This window comes from Natator depressus, chromosome 8 (assembly GCF_965152275.1).
Source record: "Natator depressus isolate rNatDep1 chromosome 8, rNatDep2.hap1, whole genome shotgun sequence".
Taxonomy (NCBI): domain Eukaryota; kingdom Metazoa; phylum Chordata; order Testudines; family Cheloniidae; genus Natator; species Natator depressus.
The window spans coordinates 73,558,841-73,579,403 of record NC_134241.1 but is presented as its reverse complement, the minus strand read 5'-3'; the positions used below and the strand labels follow the sequence as shown (position 1 = coordinate 73,579,403).

Genomic DNA, 20,563 nt, shown 5'->3' with positions numbered 1-20,563 from the left:
TGAGCCATTTAATCAATGAGAAAATAAAGTACAAAAATAATTGGTTTTAGCTGTAGGTAACTGAAATTAGGATTATTGTATTTGCATAATGTAGTAAATATTACTTTTGATGGTAACTACTGAATAATTCAAAAGTAGATTCATGGATGATAAAAAAGTTTAACAAACAAGACATACAAATATACTTACTATTATTTTCTTACAATCATGACCTCTGCATAACTCTGTGTAAGTGGAGTACTGAACATATATAATCCAACTGCCAATAAATACTGCTAACCAAGAGATGAAGAGATACTTCATTCGCATATATGAGAAGCGAACCTGAAGATATAAAAGAAAAACATAAAGGTAATTAATTCAGGAATAGACTGAACTGCTTCCATTGTCCTAACATGATCTGCCATTCAGTCTTTACAAAAACTCTATATAAAATCCAGTCATCTTTTTTATTAATGTGTTGTAACCTTTTAGAACACTAAGTTCCAGCATCAAACAGAACCAGTGTTGGATACCAACTGTAGGGGAAAAAGAAGGACTCTGATAATAGAAACTGGAAAAATGAGACCAAAAGGGAGGGTTGGTAAAAGTTTACCAAATAGTAAAAAATTTGAAACTGCCAAATTTCTACTATTTCTACCTATGCCAGTCCACCTGGAAGAAGCATTTATTGTCAGTCACTTAGAAGTGCTACTTCTGGAAAATCAGTCCCAACAGAGCAGAAACTAATGAAAGATATAACCTAATCCAGATTAAAAATAAATATGAAATCATCAGTATATGCGGGTCGGGGTGTGTGTAGAAGGAAGTAATTCCCATGTGTTTGAACACTTTCCATTATGTGGATAAACAGATGCATTCAAAGGAAGGTGATGGAAAGTTCCATGTACTATTCTGATCTCCAACGGTCTTCTACATTGCCATATTTTTATTTCCTGTCTGCTTCCACCTCATCAACTACATGTTATCCCTTTGGACAAAGGAAGGTTGTTTGGATTTTTAATGTTTGAGGGTGGGTTGCTGCTGTCTGGCTTAAAAAAAACAAACAAGCAGGGAGATGCTGATCTGGCCATTTGGCCATTTAGTTTTTTCTTCCTGACAATCTGGAGTGCTCATGATCTGATTTTGCTCTCAGGAACAACAAAGTGTAGGAGAGAACAGAACAGCAGAGACCAGTCTTGGCAACATAAAGAGTGAGTATTCAGATTACGTAAATGTTAAAATGCCTGTTTATTCTTCTTCAGCCACATGAAATCTGTGCTTTGTATAGCAAAACAGTGAGACTTGGCAGGCATGTAAGGAAAGGAGAGATGGGAAAGCAAAAGCATGGACATGAGAGGTAGTAAAGTACATAAGAGATTTTGTTTCTGAAGGTTCTTGTTCTTAAATCACAACCAGAGGCCTTTAAAGGTCCACTTACACCAAATATGAATACCAGTTTCAGCTGGAGATAGCAATTCCAGGAGAGAGAGCTCTGTAATATTGATTGCTGTAAATGATAGTGTCTTTAAATTAAACCACTCAAAGAGAATATACAAAATTGTTTAAGCATCTTAGCATAACATACTTCACTCTAAAAAGTGATCTTACAAAGGAGAATAAAGACAGAATTTGCTGGAAGTCTAAACAAAGTAGATTATCTTTTTTTTTAAAAAAAATAAACATTCAAAAAAAACCCAACCCTCTGCTTTTAGTACTGATTTTACTTTAAAGATCATTAGCTTTCATAATTATATTCCAACACTTTTTCTTGAAGGAAAATAAAAATTGCCATGACATATTAGTTTTGTTTTCCAGATATCTTCTAATTAGTGCTCTATTTAGTTTTATTTCAACTTGCTAGACACTTGGAAACAAGTATAAAAAGGAAGATTCTTTCACCAAGAACCTCCTATTCTAAATAGAGCATACATAGACAATGGATGGGATGCAACCCAAAGCAATATGAATGAGTGGTGGAGTAGCATGTGTCTTATTTGTTTTATAGTTTTGGCTTAGGGTGCGCTTTTTGTGTGTTTTTCTTGTGTCTATTTATTATCATTTGTCAGTTCACACCTCTTGAAGTTATTGTTTCAGGCTGTCTGAATATGCAGGCAGTCATCAGTTGCACTCAAGTCACATTTATAAGCTTTTCTTCAACTGTAAGATCTAGAAACAGGGTGGATAAAAATCAATGATTTTTTTAATAATTTTTTTTAAATTTAAAATGGATTTTTAATTTAAATTAAATACTTTTCTTTTAATATGAACCCATTTAAAATTAAATTAGAAATTATAACAACCTAAGTTAAGGCCTAAACTTATTATAATCTATTAAAATAATTTAAATTAAAGTAGTACACGTTTGCTACTGAGGTATTAGAGAAAGCCAAACTACTGAACTGGTAGAAGTCAGTGGGTACGCACATGCAACAAGAGTTTGCAGCAGTGCTAAACCAGCTTTTAACAGAAGTAGCCTCTTCCTCAAAGGCAGACAAAATATTGTCTTCATTTCAATTTATTCAGTGCTGTTCAGTTCAATGACTAGTTCATTCAAAAACCAGTGGGAGTAGAAAAAACAGGAAAGCTTTATTTCCTTTTCTAATCTATGAAAAATTAAAGATGATCTTATCACAACTCTAGAAATTGGGACCCTGGGCAAAGGCCTGTAGTGCCTTATTCTGGCTCTGGTGTGATGGGAACTTGAAGAGGAACTAAGCATGGTCAGAATAGTGACCAAGGTAGGAGATATTCTGTGGCAGCATTTAGACCAGAAACAAAAACTATTTTTCTCTGTTCCTACATTCATTTATGCCTCTGCAAAGGTAAGTGTTACCAGGTACTTTTCTGTGGTGGCTGCTATTTTCCCCTCCAAATCTAAGATTTTAATTTTTACCACACACCTAAGTCTCTAACCCTTACAGTTGTGAAGAAAACCTTCAGAACGTGAACATAGTGTAAACCAATGAAGTGAAGTCTGCCTGAGTCCACAAACTCAGTACATACTGAGTGCATACTGCTCCTTTTCATCTCAATTGTGTGTTAGCTCTGAAGACCAATGAGAACAATTTAAATATCAATGTAGTTAACAGTTTTGCCTCTGAACAAAGTCCATAGGTAGGGTGACCAGACATCCTGTTTTTTAGAGGAACAGACCCATATTTAAGCCCTTCTACAGGTATCCTGACTTTTTCTTAAAAATGGACAAATTGTCCCATATTTTGTTTCCCTCCCCCTCATCAATACTGGCAGGTCCTGCTTCTGGCTGGATCCCTGCTCACCAGCTACTCGCCCACCAGCGGTGAATGGAGGGTCCAGTGGTCGAGGACAGGAGTGCAAGGCTGGTGGCAGGGCAAAGGCATAGCGTGCAGGGCCGGCCGCTCCCCCTGCTTGTCTGTCAGTGCAGCCCCTGCTGCGTGCCAGCTCTCAGCCAGCAGGGCCTTGCTCCCTGTCCCATTTCCAGCCAGCATTGGCTGTATGCTGTGGCAGCCGGTGAGTGCGGGCAGGCACTAGGCAGTGGCTGGTTATGTGTCACCTCTACTGTCCACCATTTATGTGCTCCCCCTCTCACTGTCCACTCCCTGCTTTGCCCCTTCTCACTCACTCTCTCTGTCCCCTCCCTCCCCCCCACTGTTCCTCCATATCCCTCCGGCCAGGTCACATCCTGCTCCCAGTGCTGTGTGGAGAACCAGCCCCGGGTCAGAGTGCTCAGTTTACTGGCAGGCTCCTTCCTTCCATCACTGCCTCTGCCTGGGCCAGTGCCCCAGGCAAGCCCAAGACCCTCTGGCCCGGGGAGCTGACTAGGAGGAGTCAAAGCCCCGCACAGCGCTGGCACAAGGTAGCCTCTCTGCCCCTCAGCTAAGCTCTGGAGTGGCGGGGGGGGGGGGGGGAGTGATTTCCAGTCTGTTCACACCCTGACCCTGCAGGCTCCACAGCAGCCCCCAAGACAGGGGCTTAGCACCCTCTTCACCTGCCCCCTCCCGCCCTGGGTCCTACCCCCAGGGACCATGGGGCTTCTCGGTCCCCTAGGCACCCTCTGCTGCTGAGCCACCTCTCTGGCCGGGTTTGCTGAAGTCCCTGCAGTCAGGTTCCCTGGTGCACAGTGCAGCCTTAGGGCTTAATCCCTTCCTGCCTGCGCTGTAGCTGGGGGAGGGCGAGGAGGGGCAGACAGACAGGAGGTGGCAGCCAAGAGGAGGTGTTAGCTGCCTTTTGACACTGTGCGGGCAGGAAGGGATGGGAGCTGCTCCTGTCCCTTCCCAGCAGGGCCCAGAAAGGCATGGAGGGCAGGGAGGGGACAGTAGGTCAGTCCTGTACACCTCTCTCACACAGCACTCTCTCTCGCTCTCTCTCTCTGTGAGCGCGTGTGTGCGCATGCGCTCTCCCGCTGTGAGCCCTAAAGCCTTAAAGATAAGAAGGTAAATAAAAAGAATTCAATGATGCCATATTTCTTTTCAACAGGGATGTCAATTTGAACATTTGTACTGCATAGTTCTGATTGATTGCGGTTGAACTCTCTTGAATACGAGTAATTTTACCAGGTGTCCCATATTCAGCATAGGGAAATATGGTCACCCTATCCATAAGAACGAATAATACCAAACATTATGAAGATGTTGTTATGGGTTAGATTAAGTCTCATTGACACTGATGGGTATGAACACACCTTTCATTTAAAATAGCTATGAGAGACAATTAAGGAGACCCGCCTACAACAAGGCATAGTGAGTATGCCCAGAACTCGGACTGTTAGGTGGAGGGGCTTTGCTGAGTATTGTTTGGGTAAAAGAGAGTATGTATATGCTTCAGAGAAACATAAGAGAAGCAAGAGACTGGAGCCTTGTCTACACTTGCAAGTTAGAGCACATTAAATCATCCCCAGGCAGCCTAACTCCACACTGGCAAGGCACTTGGAGCGCCTGGACTCGGTAGCTGGAGCACCCCTGGAAATCCACCTCCATGAGAAATATAGAGCTTTCTGCTCCTGGGCTGAAGCACTGGGGTGTCAGGGTGGATGGCGTGTTGCATTACTGTGCTATGATTGGCCTCCAGCAACATCCCATAATCCCTTGAAGTCAAGTGGCCACTCTTGGCATTGTTTTGAACTCGGCTGCACGCATGCAGCTATCCCCTTTCAAAGCTCCATTTCTGACAGCCGGCATGCTTATCTGTTCCAGGACACAAAGCAAACCATTACTGTAGAATCTCTCTCTCTCTCTGCGCCTCTGCATCAGAGCAGAGAGGCCGGCCGGGGTGGGGCTGATGTCAGGGTTTCCTCCTGCCGCTGTCTGAACTTACAAGACAGCATGCTGACACACGCAGGACCATCCCTAGGCATACGCAGAATACGCAGCTGCATCGGGCACCATGAAATTTGGGGCACCAAACTGCCCCAAATTTCATGGTGCCCTAGGCACCTGTGTGCTGCATATGCAGCAGCACCAGCTCCGACAGCCAGCCCTATCCCCCAGCCGGCCCTGCTGCAGGCTGCGCCAACTGCAAGGGGCGGGGCCATTCCTAGGGGAGTGTGGGGCCCGGGACAACTCCCTCCGCCTCAACTCTTAGTCCTTCCCCATGCTCCACCCCCTCCACCCCCATTGCACCTCTTTCCCCCAAGCCTCTCTCCCCAGTGACCCCGCACTTACCGGCAGTGACAGGAAGCGGAGCAACCCGTTCCCAGCCCACCCCACTCCACCAGCTCCAAGCTGCATCAGTCCACTTCCCGCTGCCAGTGAGTGCGAGGGCGGTCCTTCCCCCTCCCGCAAGCGACCTTGCTGGGGTCAGGGAAGCAGAGCAGGTTGGGGCTGGGTCACTCCACTTCCCACTGCCGGTGAGTGGGGGGGGGGAAGGGCAGACCCCTTTCCCCAAGTCCCCTCCCCCGAGCGACACGGCTGGGGCAGGGGGAGCAGAGCAGGCTAGGGCCGGGTCGTTCTGCTTCCTGCTGCTGGCACCAGGTGCCCCGCTATTCCCCAAGCCGCTCTGGGCCTGTGGGGTCCCCCAAAACAGCCCCCCACAGCTCCTGCCTCCCCAGCCCTGCAGGCCTTGAGTGCAGCCCAGACCCTCCGCAGTGGGGAGCAGGTGCTCAGGCTGCGTAGTGCACCATAATTGGTAAGGACGGTCCTGGACACACTCTCCGCCCCCCAAAACATACTGTTTCACACACCCCCCACATACACACAACACCCTCCCTGTCACACTTCAGGCCCCCCCAATTGAAAAGCAGCTGGCAATCTAGTAGGATAACCTGGAACAACGGGATTGGGAAACCTGCATCGTGATGCTGTGCCTGCTCCATTAGGCATTGCAAACCCTTCCCAAAGCATGCTGCAGCCACTTGCACACTGGGATAGCTACCACGATGCACTACTCTCTGTGGTGTTGCAATAGCTGCTAGTGTGGACATGCTCCACAGCCACAAGGAGCACAGTGTGAATACACAGCAGTGCTTTCCCTGCTGCTGTCTCTGAGGGTTAGTTTAACTCTCAGAGCTCTACATCTGCAAGTGTAGACGTAGCCTGGGAGAGAGAGAGAGAGAAACAGGCTGGACAAGCATGGAGTACAACTCTGGAAGGAGCTTGAGAGGGAGTTTTTGGGTCTGCAGCTCGCTAAAGAGGCTTGGTGATCTAAACAAAGAAAATATCTTCTTTTGTTTTTTTGGTTCCTCCTGTATTCAGAGAAACAGGACTGTTTATTTACAAGGAATTTACAAGACTGCATTGAAGAAAACAAACCAAAAAAAAAAAAAAAAAAAAACCAAAGACAAGAACAGATTCCATTGTCACTCTCTACTCCCAACTGCAATACACATAGGGGACAATAGGCATAATTATATATATACACAACCCACTGTCAGTGGCATCTTATTGTGATGTCAAAATGGTTTCCATTCCAAAATTTGGTTGGGGGGAGGGAGGTAAATATAATTTCCCTATTATGGAGTAGTACTGTCTCAAGGTAGGCAAAATTGTCCTTAATTCATAGCTGGGATTCAAGACTTCCAAAGAAAGCCCCGCATGCTGCAAGAACTGATAGGGGCTCTTTAGAAGACTTATTTTCAGGTACTGAACCAATACCCCAGTAGTGTTAAAGAACACAGTGTGCTAACAAAGGTTCAGTTTTTCAGATGAAAGAAGTGGGGTCCCAACGGCTTGCAGTCATTAAAGATCCCACAAAACACAAATCATGGGTTGTTATCCAAAGTGCTCTACCTGGATACGCCACAATAGTGACATTCTGCAAGTGCCCAAATCATGGTCCCCATTTCCCTTTTTCAGATAACAGCTCCAGAGAAGCAGCTCAATAATTATGTCTAAGATTTCATCTGAAGTTGCTTATTTGGTCAGGCTTGACAAAGCCCTGGCTGGGATGATTTAGTTGGGGATTGGTCCTGCTTTGAGCAGGGGGTTGGACTAGATGACCTCCTGAGGTCCCTTCTAACCCTGATATTCTATGATTTGGCTCCAATAGATGCATTTTTCCCCTCTAATACATATAGTTTTCTAGAAAACTCAACAGTATCAAAGAAACAGTTCTAAACAGACAGGAACACAGTGATTTACACACACACACACACACACACACACACACTTTCAAAATGTAGGTACTACATTCCTTAACAATGCAATACATTTCAGCCTCTACCCACAAAGGGGCCACTCTTGCAAGACTTCACCTACAGTTCCCCCCCACCTCCCTCCATAGTAACTTGCCCCAGGCTTCAGTGTATGCATCCCCTCAGGTACTTCGATACACTCCATAAAGTTCTAAAGATTGTTAGGGAACATATTTTGACACCCATGTACATTTGCAAGTAGTCAGGTCCCAAAAAGAAGTAGGAATGCAAGGCGTAGTGCAGAAACCCTTCTCGTAACGTCACCTCTCTTGTCATTTGGGTAAGTGTCAGTCCTTAGTTTTGCAGGCTGCTAATATTACTTTTCCATGAAAGCAACTGTTGTAGCAACCACATGGATTTTTGGCATAATGAATAGAAAAGCAGGTGATTGCATGATTGTGAATGGAGAGGGAAGGTGTCCCACAAGATACTGGATAAAATTGTCAAAAGAACCTAAATGACTCAGGCCATGTCTTCACTACAAACTTCAAGTTGATTCAACTTATTTAAGCATAAAGCCACGACAGTAAGTATATCGCTTGTGCATACTTGGCTGCTTGCATCAATGTTGCATGTACTCACCAGGAGTGCTTGTTTTAATGCACAGTATGGTGGCTCTGCAGATAGGTATCCCAGTGTGGTATTTGCTACTGGCAAGATTGCTGCCTTTTGGGAAATTTCCAAAATGCATTGCGGAGTAAAAAAAAGTCACACACAGGTGACAGGGAGCAAAGGGGTCAAGTTCATAACTTTAACTTTCTCCCTCCCATAATACTATTCATATCCCATAATTTTCATGCCTTTAAAAAAATAAATAAAAAAAATCCACAAACCCAGGTGGGCACGACCCTTTTCCACAATCTCTTAGAGAGTTTTGCAGTACTCTCACAACTGCTGCAAACACCGGACAAACAATCCTCCAATATCTGCAGAGCTGCAGGATAGATTGCTGAGGGACACAGTGAAAAAACAATTCGAGGTAGCTGGTAGCATTCACAGAGCAGTTGCAGACAGTCAAGGACCACTCCTGAGCTTGAGAAATGAGCACTGAGTGGTGGTATTGGACAGTAATTCAATCGACGAGCAGTGGCTGCTTTGAAACGAGCAGCAGCGGCTGCAGAATTTCTCGATGCAAATGGACACATTCCTGGATCTGCATGCTGACCTAGCCCCAGCTCACCAGCACAGAGACACCATAATGAAAGCTACATTGATAACAAAGAAGTGAGTGACGATCACGCCATGGAAGCTTGCCACACTGCATTGCTACCAGTCAGTGGAAATCATTTGGAGGTTGGAAAATTTAGTGAGGACCATTGTCATGCAAGTGTGCAGGGCCATTAATAGTCTCCTGCTACACAGGGACTGTGAATCTTGGCAATGTGCAGGACATAGTGAATGGATTTGCAGAAACAGGTTTCCTGAACTGTGGTAAAGCTATAGATTGCACACACATCCTTATTTTGGCACCAGCCACCTTGCCACAGAGTATATCAATAGAAAGAGCTACTTTCTATGGTTATGCAAGTGTTGATGGATTACCAGGGATGCTTCACTGACATCAGTGTGGGCTAGTCAGATAAGGGTGCACTGCTCACATCTTTAAGAACACAATATTGGTCACACAGCTGCAAGCAGAGACATTCTTCCCAACCAGCAGATTACCACTGGTGATGTTGGAATGCCACTAATGATCTTGGGGAACCTTGCCTACCCCTTGTTCCCTGTGTATGAAGCCGTACACTAGCCACCTTTGCGTGATGCTGTTAAGATTCAACTGCTGGCTCAGCAGGCACAGAATGACAGTAGAATATGCTTTTGGTAGATGGCATGGATGTTAGCATTGTTTGCTCACAGGTCTGGATTCAGCGGGAAAAAATATTCCAAAAGTTATAGCTGCCTGCTGCATCCTTTAGAATATCTGTGAGGCAAAGGAGAAGTTGCCACCAGGATGGAGGATAGAGGTGTAGCAGCTGACTTTGACTTGTAGGAGCAAAACAATGAAAAGTGTATACCTTTGTCCTGCTAATTTGGGGTTGGGCCTGGTGCTATCTTTACATTTAAACACTAAGGAAAAATGCATTCACACACTCACCCAAGGCTCTTTCCCCTTCATTGGGCTCTGTGCTCGGCTGGTGGGACTCACTAGATTGTGGTGGAGTCTCAAAAACAGGTCCTGGCTGGTGGCATAGCTGGACCTCCATGCTATGTGTCCCCCCCACCCCTCCTTCTTGCTGTTCACAGCGGGGTTCTGTGTCTCAAACTCCTCAGACATATCTAGAGTGGTCTGACGAGTGCTAATGGAGTATCCGCCAAGTACGGCATGCAGCTTGGTGAAAAAAGTAAGTCTGCAGCTTAGCACCAGACTGATTGTTGGCCTCCTTGGCCTTATTGTATGCATGTTGAAGTTCCTTCGCTTTTACATGGCACTGCTGCTGATCCCTATTGTATCCCTTTGCCTGCATTCTCTGTGCAATCTTTTCATAGATGTCCACATTTCCATGGCTAATCCATAGCTGTGCCCGCACAGTCTCTTCTCGCCACAGGCCCAGGGAGATCCAGTGCCTCCAATCTACTCCACACAGAAGCATGTCTAGTGCATGGAGCTAACACAGTCAGTTTGGGAATTGCATGAAACAAGAGACAGCTTGTGTGCTCACAAAGCTGGGCAATCAGGAAAAAGCATTTTAAAAATACACAGAGGTTCTAAAGGATGGTAGCTTCTGGTCTACATGGCCCCTGGGCAGCAGAGTTCACAATTGTGAGCAGAGTGGTCAGTGTCAGGCATTGGGGACAGCTGCTAGAGGACTGTTAGGGACGACATAGATCAACCAGCATCTACACTTGCACTGCGTCAACCTCAGTAGATCAACCATGGCTCAGTATCATTCAATGAGATGGTTTTATTGAGTCACTGTAATATGGTGCTTACATTGGCTGGAGATAAATTTGAGTCTAGAATTTGAGGTAGACGTATGCACAAATAGGCTGATGTAAGGCAACTTATATTGACCTAACTTTGTAGCATAAACCCAGCTTTTGGAGTCTAAACCCCATTTTCAAAAGTGACTTAGATGCTTTTGAAAATGTTACCCAATCTCTATTAGGGTGTGACCACATTATCAGAATGTTTGAGAACTCCTGCACTACAGGGTTTTTTTTCTTTTTTTTTTTTCCCCCAATAATTATTTTGTAAATGTTGATGGCACTAACCAAAGAAAGCTTCCTGGTCAGCCCAGACATGTGGAGTTTTCAAACACTGCATAATGCGACAAGTTAAATAGAAAAGCAATAATGCACCTGTAAGTATTGCAACAGTCCTAATGCCATGAGATAAGATTTAAACTCCTATCCCCCCAAAAAGCTAAAGTACATTAATGCTTTACACCATATTAGCATCTTAGCAACTCACAAACATGAATGAGTTTATACTTGCAACATCTGTATTGTAAGGAAATATTAACACCTTCATTTTACAGACAGGAAAATAGGCATAGAGAGATTTAGGGATTTGCCCAGATCACACAGGAAGTGTGTGGCGGAGCAAGGACCTAAATCCAGATCTCATGAACCCCAGTCTAGTGCTTGAATTGCAACACCATCTGTCCTCTCACCTTCTGCTATCAAGATATGAAAGTATTATCCTTATTTTTAATATCCATGTCTCCTTATCTATTCCGCTTAGATTTGTTTGAGTCTTCCAAGAAAACTTTCATAGAAGAATCATAGAATATCAGGGTTGGAAGGGAGCTCAGGAGGTCATCTAGTCCCAACCCCCCCCCCACTGAAAGCGGGACCAACCCCCAATTTTTGCCCCAGATCCCTAAATGGCCCCCTCAAGGATTGAACTCACAACCCTGGGTTTAGCAGGCCAATGCTCAAACCACTGAGTTATCCCTCCCCGCTAACAGAATGTCACCTGGTTCCATCCAAAAATACAAAGCTTCAGTATAAGTAAGAAGTATAGCTTGCCATGAATAAAACATTAAGTGTATTTGGGGAAAATAAATTGGCAACTCTGAGCCCAAGTAGCCATCTTGTTGAAGAAATGCCACTTGTGACAACACCTGTGTGACAGACTGCTGAAAGAAACTAAATAAAATTGTCAGACTGCTTTAATGATGTTTTAGCAATCAAAACTTGTTTCTACAAAACATTTCATTTTAAGTTATTTGAAATGTTACAATCTGAAACTTGCTTAGAGTTGTGCATTTTTGTTCCTAAACTACCAGTGTTGCAAATGAAGTCACTTCAACAAGACAGTCAACCATAAAACATGCTTTATTTATTATGAGAACCATTTCATACCCCTTACAATTTTAGACTGCTGGAGAGAATAAAATGAGTGCAGTTTTCCTTTACATACAAAGATAATATTTACCTAGAAATAATAGTCACAGTTAAAAAATATAAACACTTTTTCAAAGTATTTGCAACTACTGACTTTTCTGAAATTTTCTATGAAAGGGTAAATACCATGGTTTATGGTACCTGAACTTAAACTTTTGCTTATGATACTTGAAAAAGATCACTGAAATTTTTTTAAACTGATCTTGGGGTACTGTGGATGCTCATCCTATAGTGTAACAAGATATTATACACCTTTAATATAAATTTTGGAAAGGAACATGAAATAAGGTTAACCAAATCAACTCTTACTAAAGAAAGCTGACTTTTAAAGATTCAGGTAGCTTAGAACAATTCAAATACTCGAGGCTCCTCTTACTTACATCTAGTTTCTCTCCCTCTCTGCTTCCTCAAATAACTATTTAGAGAAAACTGCACCTTACAACAGAAGAATTATATAGGAACACCGGAATTATCAAATCAGATCAGAAAAATGGTCCATCTAGTTGAGCAGACAGCACTGACAGTGTACCAGACACTTCAAAGGAAGGGCAAGATACCTCATAATGGAATTATCCATCCAGAAAATATTTTAATTCTATGATCCAAACAAACAGGTAAAGTATCATGGGTTTATGGTTCAGATCATATATTTTCTCTAAGCAAGAAGAGTCATTAACACTATAAATGCTCACCACATACAAAATTCAAAGTAAACTACTATTAGAAATCTCTGATGGAGAAAGACCTAGGAGAGAACTACCTGTAGTAAGGAGACTGAACTACCTCTTACCCTTATAGAAGGTGGTCCCTCCAAATCAGAGCTCAGGTCAGCAATGGGCCAGTGTAAGAAAGCTCACACTTTGGCTGCCTGCATCGTATCTGACCTGTGAATAAACAGAGGATTTCAGTTTCCAGAACAGCCAGTTCCTTAACCTTCATGCACATTAGAACTGATGAGAAAATTGAATCTGGGAGTAAACTATTGATTTTTAAATCATTAGCTTCATTTTTTAAGCCTGGGGGCTAGAGTCCCTGCTAGGGAAAACAGTTGGGGTTTTAAAATCTTTGGACCTATGCTTTGTTATTATTTTAAACATCTGCATCCTAAATGTAGCAAAGTGTCACAAAAGAATCATCTGAGGGATTTTGAACTTCATACCAAATTAGATGGTAGCAATGATCTATGCTTCACTAAAATACAATGTTATTGTAGAGGGAGCAGTATTGGCTACAGTTGAATGTGCACAACTGTCACCAGCCTAACAAACTGATTGTAGAAGATTTCCTAGCATGGTCTCTGCCCAGAGGTGAATTATTTTGGAAAGTCTGAACAAAATCAGTTGACCCTTTTTGCACAGGTAGGAGGGTAGAAAAGTAACACACATTTTTCCCCATTATAAAAATATACTTGCAACTTGAATTAAAACAAAACACCACACACAAATCCACAGCCAAATGAGCTGTGGATTGAAAGTTGAAATTTGGTATAAAAATATGCAGATCTTATTGAAAAGGGGTATCTTCACTTGTTCCAGGGGAAATTAATCATGGTTGTAGAAAAAAGTTGTAAGATACTATATTATTTTAGATATAATGCTCTAATGTAATTAAAATAATGTAAATAAATATAATTAAATATCATAATAAATAGTGCAAGGGGCCACTGCTAAAGTTGCATGTGCATCTTAATTTGGTGTTTACTGATATTTATTCATTCAACCTTAATGTTCTATTAACACTTTATGGAATTATTTTAAAACAGCCATTTTAAGATGGCATGTTCTGATTTAACTTAGTAGAGGTCAGATCTAACAACAGCATGGAACTGTAGAAGGGAAGTGTAACAAATCACTAGAGGAATAAAGCAGTGACAATGCAGAAACTTGAGTACCAAACATTCTCTGAATGACAGTATGTATCTTTAAGTGGATCCTAAAAAGTCAAAATTAGGCTGTCGATTAATCAAAATTAACTCAAAAAAATTAATTGTGATTAATCGCTATTTTAAACAATAGAATCCCAACTGAAATTTATTAAATATTTTTGGAGGTTTTTCTACATTGTCAATTACAACACAGAATACAAAGTGTACTGTGCTCACTTTATTTTTGATTTTTTATTTTTGGTTACAAATATTTGCACTGTAAAAATGATAAATAGTATTTTTCTATTCACCTCATAGAAGTACTGTAGTGCAATCTCTTTATCGTGAAAGTGCAACTTACAAATGTAAATTTGTTTACATAACTGCATTCAAAAACAAAAAACAGTGTAAAACTTTAGAGCCTACAAATTCACGCAGTCCTACTTCTTGTTCAACCAACTGCTAAGAAAAACAAGTTTGTTTACATTTATGGGAATCAATGCTGCCCGCTTCTTATTTACAATGTCACCTGAAAGTTAGACCAGGCATTCACATGGCACTTTTGTAGCTGGCATTGCAAGGTATTTACATGCCAGATATGCAAAACATTCGTATGCCCCTTCATGCTTTGGCCACCATTCCAGAGGACATGCTTCCATGCTGATGACGCTCATTAAAAAATAATGCATTAATTAAATGTGTGACTGAACTCCTGGGGGGGGGGGGGGAATTGTATGCCTCTTGCTCTGTTTTACCCGCATTCTGCAATATATTTCATGTTACAGCAGTCTCGGGTGATGACCCAGCACATGTTGTTCATTTTAAGAACACTCTCACTGCAGATTTGACAAAACGCAACGAAGGTATCAATGTGATATTTCTAAGGATAGATTCAGCACTCACCCCAAGATTTAAGAATCTGAAAGTGCCTTCCAAAATCTGAGAGGGACGAGGCATGGAGCACACTTTCAAATGTCTTAAAAAAGCAACACTCCGATGTGGAAACTACCACTAAAACCCAAATCACCAAAAAAGAAAATCAACCTTCTGCTGGTGGCATCTGACTCAGATGACAAAAATGAACATGCATTGGTCCACACTGTTTTGAATCATTCTCGAACAGAACCCATCATCAGTATGAACCCATGTCCTCTGGAATGGTGGTTGAAGCATGAAGGGACATACGAATCTTTAGCGCATCTGGCACGTAAATATCTTGCGACTCTGGCTACAACAGTGCCATGCAAACACCTGTTCTCACTTTCAGGTGACATTGTAAACAAGAAGTGGGCAGCGTTATCTCTTGCAAATGTAAACAAACTTGTCTGGCTGAAGTAGGACTGAGTGGGCTTGTAGGCTCTAAAGTTTTACATTGTTTTATTTTTGAATGCAGTTTTTTTTGTACATAATTCTACATTTGTAAGTTCAACTTTCGTGATAAATAGATTGCATGACAGTACTTGTAATGGGGGAACTGAAAAATACTTTTTTTTTTTTTACAGTGCAAATATTTGTAATAAAAAAATAAATGTAAAGTGAGCCCTGTACACCATATTCAGTGTTGTAATTAAAATCAATATATTTGCAAATGTAGACAACATCCAAAAATATTTAAATAAAAGGTATTCTATTATTGTTTAACAGTGCGATTAATCGTGATTTAAAAAAAAAAAATCACAAAATTAATCGCAATTAATTTTTTTAATTGCTTGACAGCCCTAATCAAAATGCTTCAAATGAAATATTAATTCTTTAGAAAATTCACTAGAGACCTTAGTACTGTACCTCAAATTGCTCCTCCGAAGAGTTTCTCCCAATGCTCTTTACAATTTGGTTTTCCCTACATTAAGAATAGTAGATCCTGGAATACCTTAAAAAGATCTGATATTTGGGGTCCAGATAACATTTCAAAAGAAACAGATTCTCTATTGAAAACTTGTAGGGACGACTAATTTTTTGTTATTAAATTACATTCTGAGTGAAGGACTTCATCATTCCTAGATTCCTCATCATTCCTAGTCCCCTCCAAGTTTTTAATGTGCTTGCACCACTAAGTCATTGAATTAAGACTGAACATTTAAAAAATGCATTCACATTAAAAGGCAAGATAACTCTGCTAGGGAATTATTAGGTCACAACTATACCATAAATTCTGCAAAGCCAAGAAAAGCTGGGTGTCAAGGTTCCTTCCCCACTCTGAACTCTAGGGTACAGATGTGGGGACCTGCATGAAAGACCCCCTAAGCTTAATCTTACCAGGTTAGGTTAAACACTGCCCCCACCAAAGTGTTACACAAAGAACAGGGGAAGTGCCCACTTGGAAACATCTCCCCCCCAAAAAATATCCCCCCCCCCCCCCCCCCAAGCACTACACCCCCTTTCCTGGGGAAGGCTTGATAAAAATCCTCACCAATTTGCATAGGTGAACACAGACCCAAACCCTTGGATCTTAAGAACAATGAAAAAGCAATCAGGTTCTTAAAAGAGAATTTTAATTAAAGAAAAAGTAAAAGAATCACCACTATAAAATCAGGATGGTAAATACTTACAGGGTAATCAGATTCAAAACAGAGAATCCCTCTAGGCAAAACCTTAAGTTACAAATCCCATGTCCTCAGGTAAAATTGGACAGATAATGGATAAAAGGAAAAGTGGGACAGGGATAGGGCAGAAAGGATAAAGTTTTAGGGGAAAGGGGCAGGGAGCAATTGATAACAGTAATAGTGTCATCCTCTATGGACCAGTATTAGGAAAGGATGGGGGCACTGTCAGTGGATTTCCAGATATTTGCTATCAGCAGAGGAATGAGGAGACTCAGGAATCTGGATTCCATTCCAGGCTCTAGAGGGGAAACATTCTCTAGGGAGCATAGCCTCTTCTGGCTCCTCATCCCTATCCTCTCACCTAGCTCCTCAAGCTTCTCCACCCCCATCCTTCTCTCCAGACACCCCTACAGTTTAAAACCCATTCTCCTTCCCCAGCCATTTCTAGTCCCCACCCACTTGTTCATAGTCTGTTTGCTCAGCCAGTCCCAGTTTCATCCTTTCCTGGCACCTTATCCAATCTGCCTGTCTCCTGTTGCCTCATCAGCTCCCAGTCCCCCACTCCTCATCTGAGTTCAGTCTCCCCCCCCCCCAACCAATGGCTCCTAGTCCCATTCCCCCACCCATCACTTCCCCACACCAACTCCCAGTCCCAGTCTTCTTGCCCAGCTAGTCCCAGTCTCCTTCACCACTAATTCCCAATTTCCCCTATCTTTCCCCCACCCCTCTCAGCCTCTAGTCCAAGTCCTCCCCACAATCCTCAGAGGCTCTTTGTCCCGACCAACTCCCATTACCGCCCCCGGTCTGGCTCTTGACCACTCTGCATTTGTATCAGGCAGCTTCCTCTTCCAGATAGTCTTGGTGTCAGCAGGAAGGGACTGAGAGAACAGGAGACTCTTTCCCTGCTCTCAGTTCAGGTGCTTGGTCCCAGCCCACAGCAACCCAGAGCTACAACTGAATGGAGAAATCTGCTGAGCTCCTGGCTTGAGCATGCAGATAGATATTTTAGCTGCAGAGTTCTAGCAAGTCTCTAGGAGCATGTGCAAGCTGCAGTTTTTCAAATCAGGAAAAAATAATGTAATATATTAGGGGACCATTTTTCAATTTTCTTTAATGATATGTACTGTGGACCAAATATTGCCTCTCATTTATGCCCAAGAACAAAAAGCCAAACTCGAGGGGAGAAAATGCAGAGTGGAAGCACTGAATCCCAATCTTAGTTCCCCTATAACCTCAAGAGTTCACATTCAACACATCTTCAAATAATTCCAGCTGCGGTGGGGCTCTTAGCACAAGATATAGGGGTCAACATTACACATTTTACCTAATGACCCCAATTCCTTATGCATCTTTACCAGCTTTGGGCTAGATCCTGCAACTTCTTGGCAGGAAGTTGAGAGTCCATCACAAGTTCAGTTGTTTAATCACTCTCAGCACAGAATACAGGCGCAAAATAATGTTGCTGTTGTAGCACTACTCTCTAAAAGTACACAACATAGCCCCGTTAAAAAAAAAAATCTTACGATTTCAACAAACTTGGAGGGAAGGGTACTAACTACTGAATCAGCAACACCATTTCTTATAGCAGCTGGGTTTTTCCTTGAAGGACTTCCATCCAGATGTTGATCAGGTCTTTCCCTGCTTAGCCTAAGCCCTGGTCTACACTACAAATTTATGTCAGTGTAACTACATCACCATACCCGCAAGTTATGCAGTTATATAGCCCTAACTCCCAGCATAGACAGTGCTATATTGACAAGAGGACTTCTCCCATACACATAACTACCACTTCTCAGGGAGGTAGAGCACCTATGCTGATAGGAGAAGCTCTCCCATCAGCGTAAGTAGTGTCTTCACAAAGTGGTACAGCTCCCCTGCTGCAGCGCTGTAAGTGTAGACAAGCCCTAAGAGTTTGAATAAAATTACAGCTCAAGAATGGCTACAAGCATACCCAGGAGATTTAAACATTCAATTATAACCACAAAAGGTAGACCTACCCTCAGTCTAGAAGGGCATCAGACTGGTCCAAAAATAATTGCCAATTGACTGAACAAACTCTATTTTAAAGCACTAGTTTATTATAACAGTAATAAAAACAAAAAGGAAAGAATGGAACCATAGTGCAAACAAAAAGGTAAGCTTCTGACCACATCAGGGCATTCTTGTTGGAATATTTGACAATATTAGACAGTGGTCAAACAACAGGTGATTAGCAGACATTATTTGACCAGATAGTTCACTGTCTTGTGACACCTACCTCAGTCATTACTACATCTAACATTTTCAAAGTTGCTACCAAAAGACAGGCACCTAAATAAAAGTGGCTTGAGCTTTGATTGTGCTGAACTCCTACAGACTTTGAGAGCTCAGAGCTTCCAGAGCTCAGCTCCTTTGGCACTCAGGCCATTTTTATTAAGGTACCTAAATATGGCCTGAGATGCCTAGAGTTAGGTACCTAAGCCTGACAATTTTGGTCTATGTTCTTTGCTTAACAATGTCAACAAAGGATCTGCAATCAGTTTAAGTCACCACTCACAATACCATTTCCTGAGATAGTCTCCCTAGATGAATCATTCAATTATTATCTTTGGCCTAATTTTTCTGTAACTAGCTAGAGTACCAAACAGAAAAAATGACTTTGTTTGCCTTTGCAATCAAAGTAGAAGGTATCATAGCATCAGAGAAGTGGTACAAAAAAAAGCTACATTTTAGAAAATTTTGACGTTCAGTCCACACTCAATTAATTGTCATCAATAGTTTACTTTATGGGATCGGTTATTTAATAGGAATGAATTTCACCATTCTTAGCAAGTTACACAAACTTTTATTTAAGGGGACCAGTTTCCCTCAACCCCAAAATTCACTCTGGAAATATATGTCTCAATATTTATAACAAAGAATATTTAGCTTTTGTCTATACTCTTTTCTCTATTGTTCCTTTCCAGGACTTAATTTATAATGACTTGTCTTCACTGCATTGTTAGCTTGAGTTGGTACACTCGAGCTGGCCTAACTCAAGTGAGAGCAGCCATACTGCAAAGGCAAGCTTGAGCCACCTTCCAGTTCTACACTGTAGAGTACTGATTCAAGTGAAGGCACTTGCCTTCTTGGGACATACTCCTTAGTTCTCAGCACCGCACTATTCTGAGCAGCTCCTTTCAAACTTTCCCTGTGTATGTCAGAAAACTGTCTATTCTGGTCAAATGGGTGGAAGTAGTGTTCACCCAGCAACCTACTGCAGTACACCACTTCTACTTATGTTTGTTGTCTGCATTCTGGTGGAAAGCAATGGATCCCACTCAGAATGATGAGTAGGATCCACGGCTCTTACCCACCCAGCTCCTGGTTCCCCTGCAATCTTGGAGTTGCAGGAAGTGGCTGATGTGCTCTGTATCAGTGTTCCTACATAAGATGGCCTTCTCTGAATTTGCATTTATTGTTATGGTGATGCCAAAATAAAATTGTGTTGTTAAGTACCCCTCTCTTTCTAGCACAAATCAAAACTCACAGAAACAAAGGGACTGAACAAAGATTTATTCAAACTGAATAATACTATCAGTACATCTGCTTTAAGCATTTAACAATGCAACAATGAATAACACTGTCAGTGGAGCCAATTTAACTTTATTACTCTACAACAGTGCACTATACGATCAGTCCAGCTGCCTTAAGCAGATGTGACATGCACAAGGGATACAGTGCCATGTCATAGGTACAGGAAGTGTATATAGTCAGGGTACCGGTCATCACCCTGCCATCTCTACACAGAAGTAGAGTGAAGAGGTTAAACTTACCATGGGCACTTACTTCCATGCACTGAGTAACCCCTGCCATGCAGGGGTCACTGGGAGCAGCTCATGGTGTTATGGTTAAGGCTGTAATTTAGTCACGGAAGTCTCGGATTCCGTGACTTCCAAAAACCTCCGTGACTGCAGCCAGCCCCGACTGGGAGCTGCAGGGTTGGTTCCCTGCCACCGCCGCCAGGCAGACCCTCCACAGGTTCCGGCTGTCGTGGGTGGCACCCCTGCAGCTCACAGGCAGAACCTCCGGAGTTCGGAGCCGCCAGCGGAGGGGACCCTGGAGCTCCCAGCCCAACCACAGCTTCCCAGGCTCATGTTATCATGGATATTTTTAGTAAAAAAGTCAGGGACAGGTCACCGGCTTCCATGAATTTTTCATTATTGCCTGTGACCTGTCCGTGACTTTTACTAAAAATAT

The 20,563-nt window shown here is 42.5% G+C and overlaps 1 protein-coding gene across 4 annotated transcripts in view; it reads right to left on the bottom strand.

The window, feature by feature from the left end:
• The window catches only part of DIPK1A (divergent protein kinase domain 1A), a 39,973-nt gene that overhangs the window by 10,534 nt on the left and 8,876 nt on the right, over positions 1-20,563 (bottom strand). For 2 of the 4 annotated variants that reach the window (XM_074961327.1, XM_074961328.1), the window contains exons 2-3: positions 12,729-12,822; positions 190-324 (exon numbers count right to left, since the gene is read on the bottom strand). In XM_074961327.1, the coding sequence (XP_074817428.1) occupies positions 190-309 (120 nt within the window). In that variant the 5' untranslated portion in view covers positions 310-324; positions 12,729-12,822. The remainder of the gene's footprint in view (positions 1-189; positions 325-12,728; positions 12,823-20,563) is intronic. The other 2 variants (XM_074961326.1, XM_074961329.1) reach the window with 1 other exon arrangement.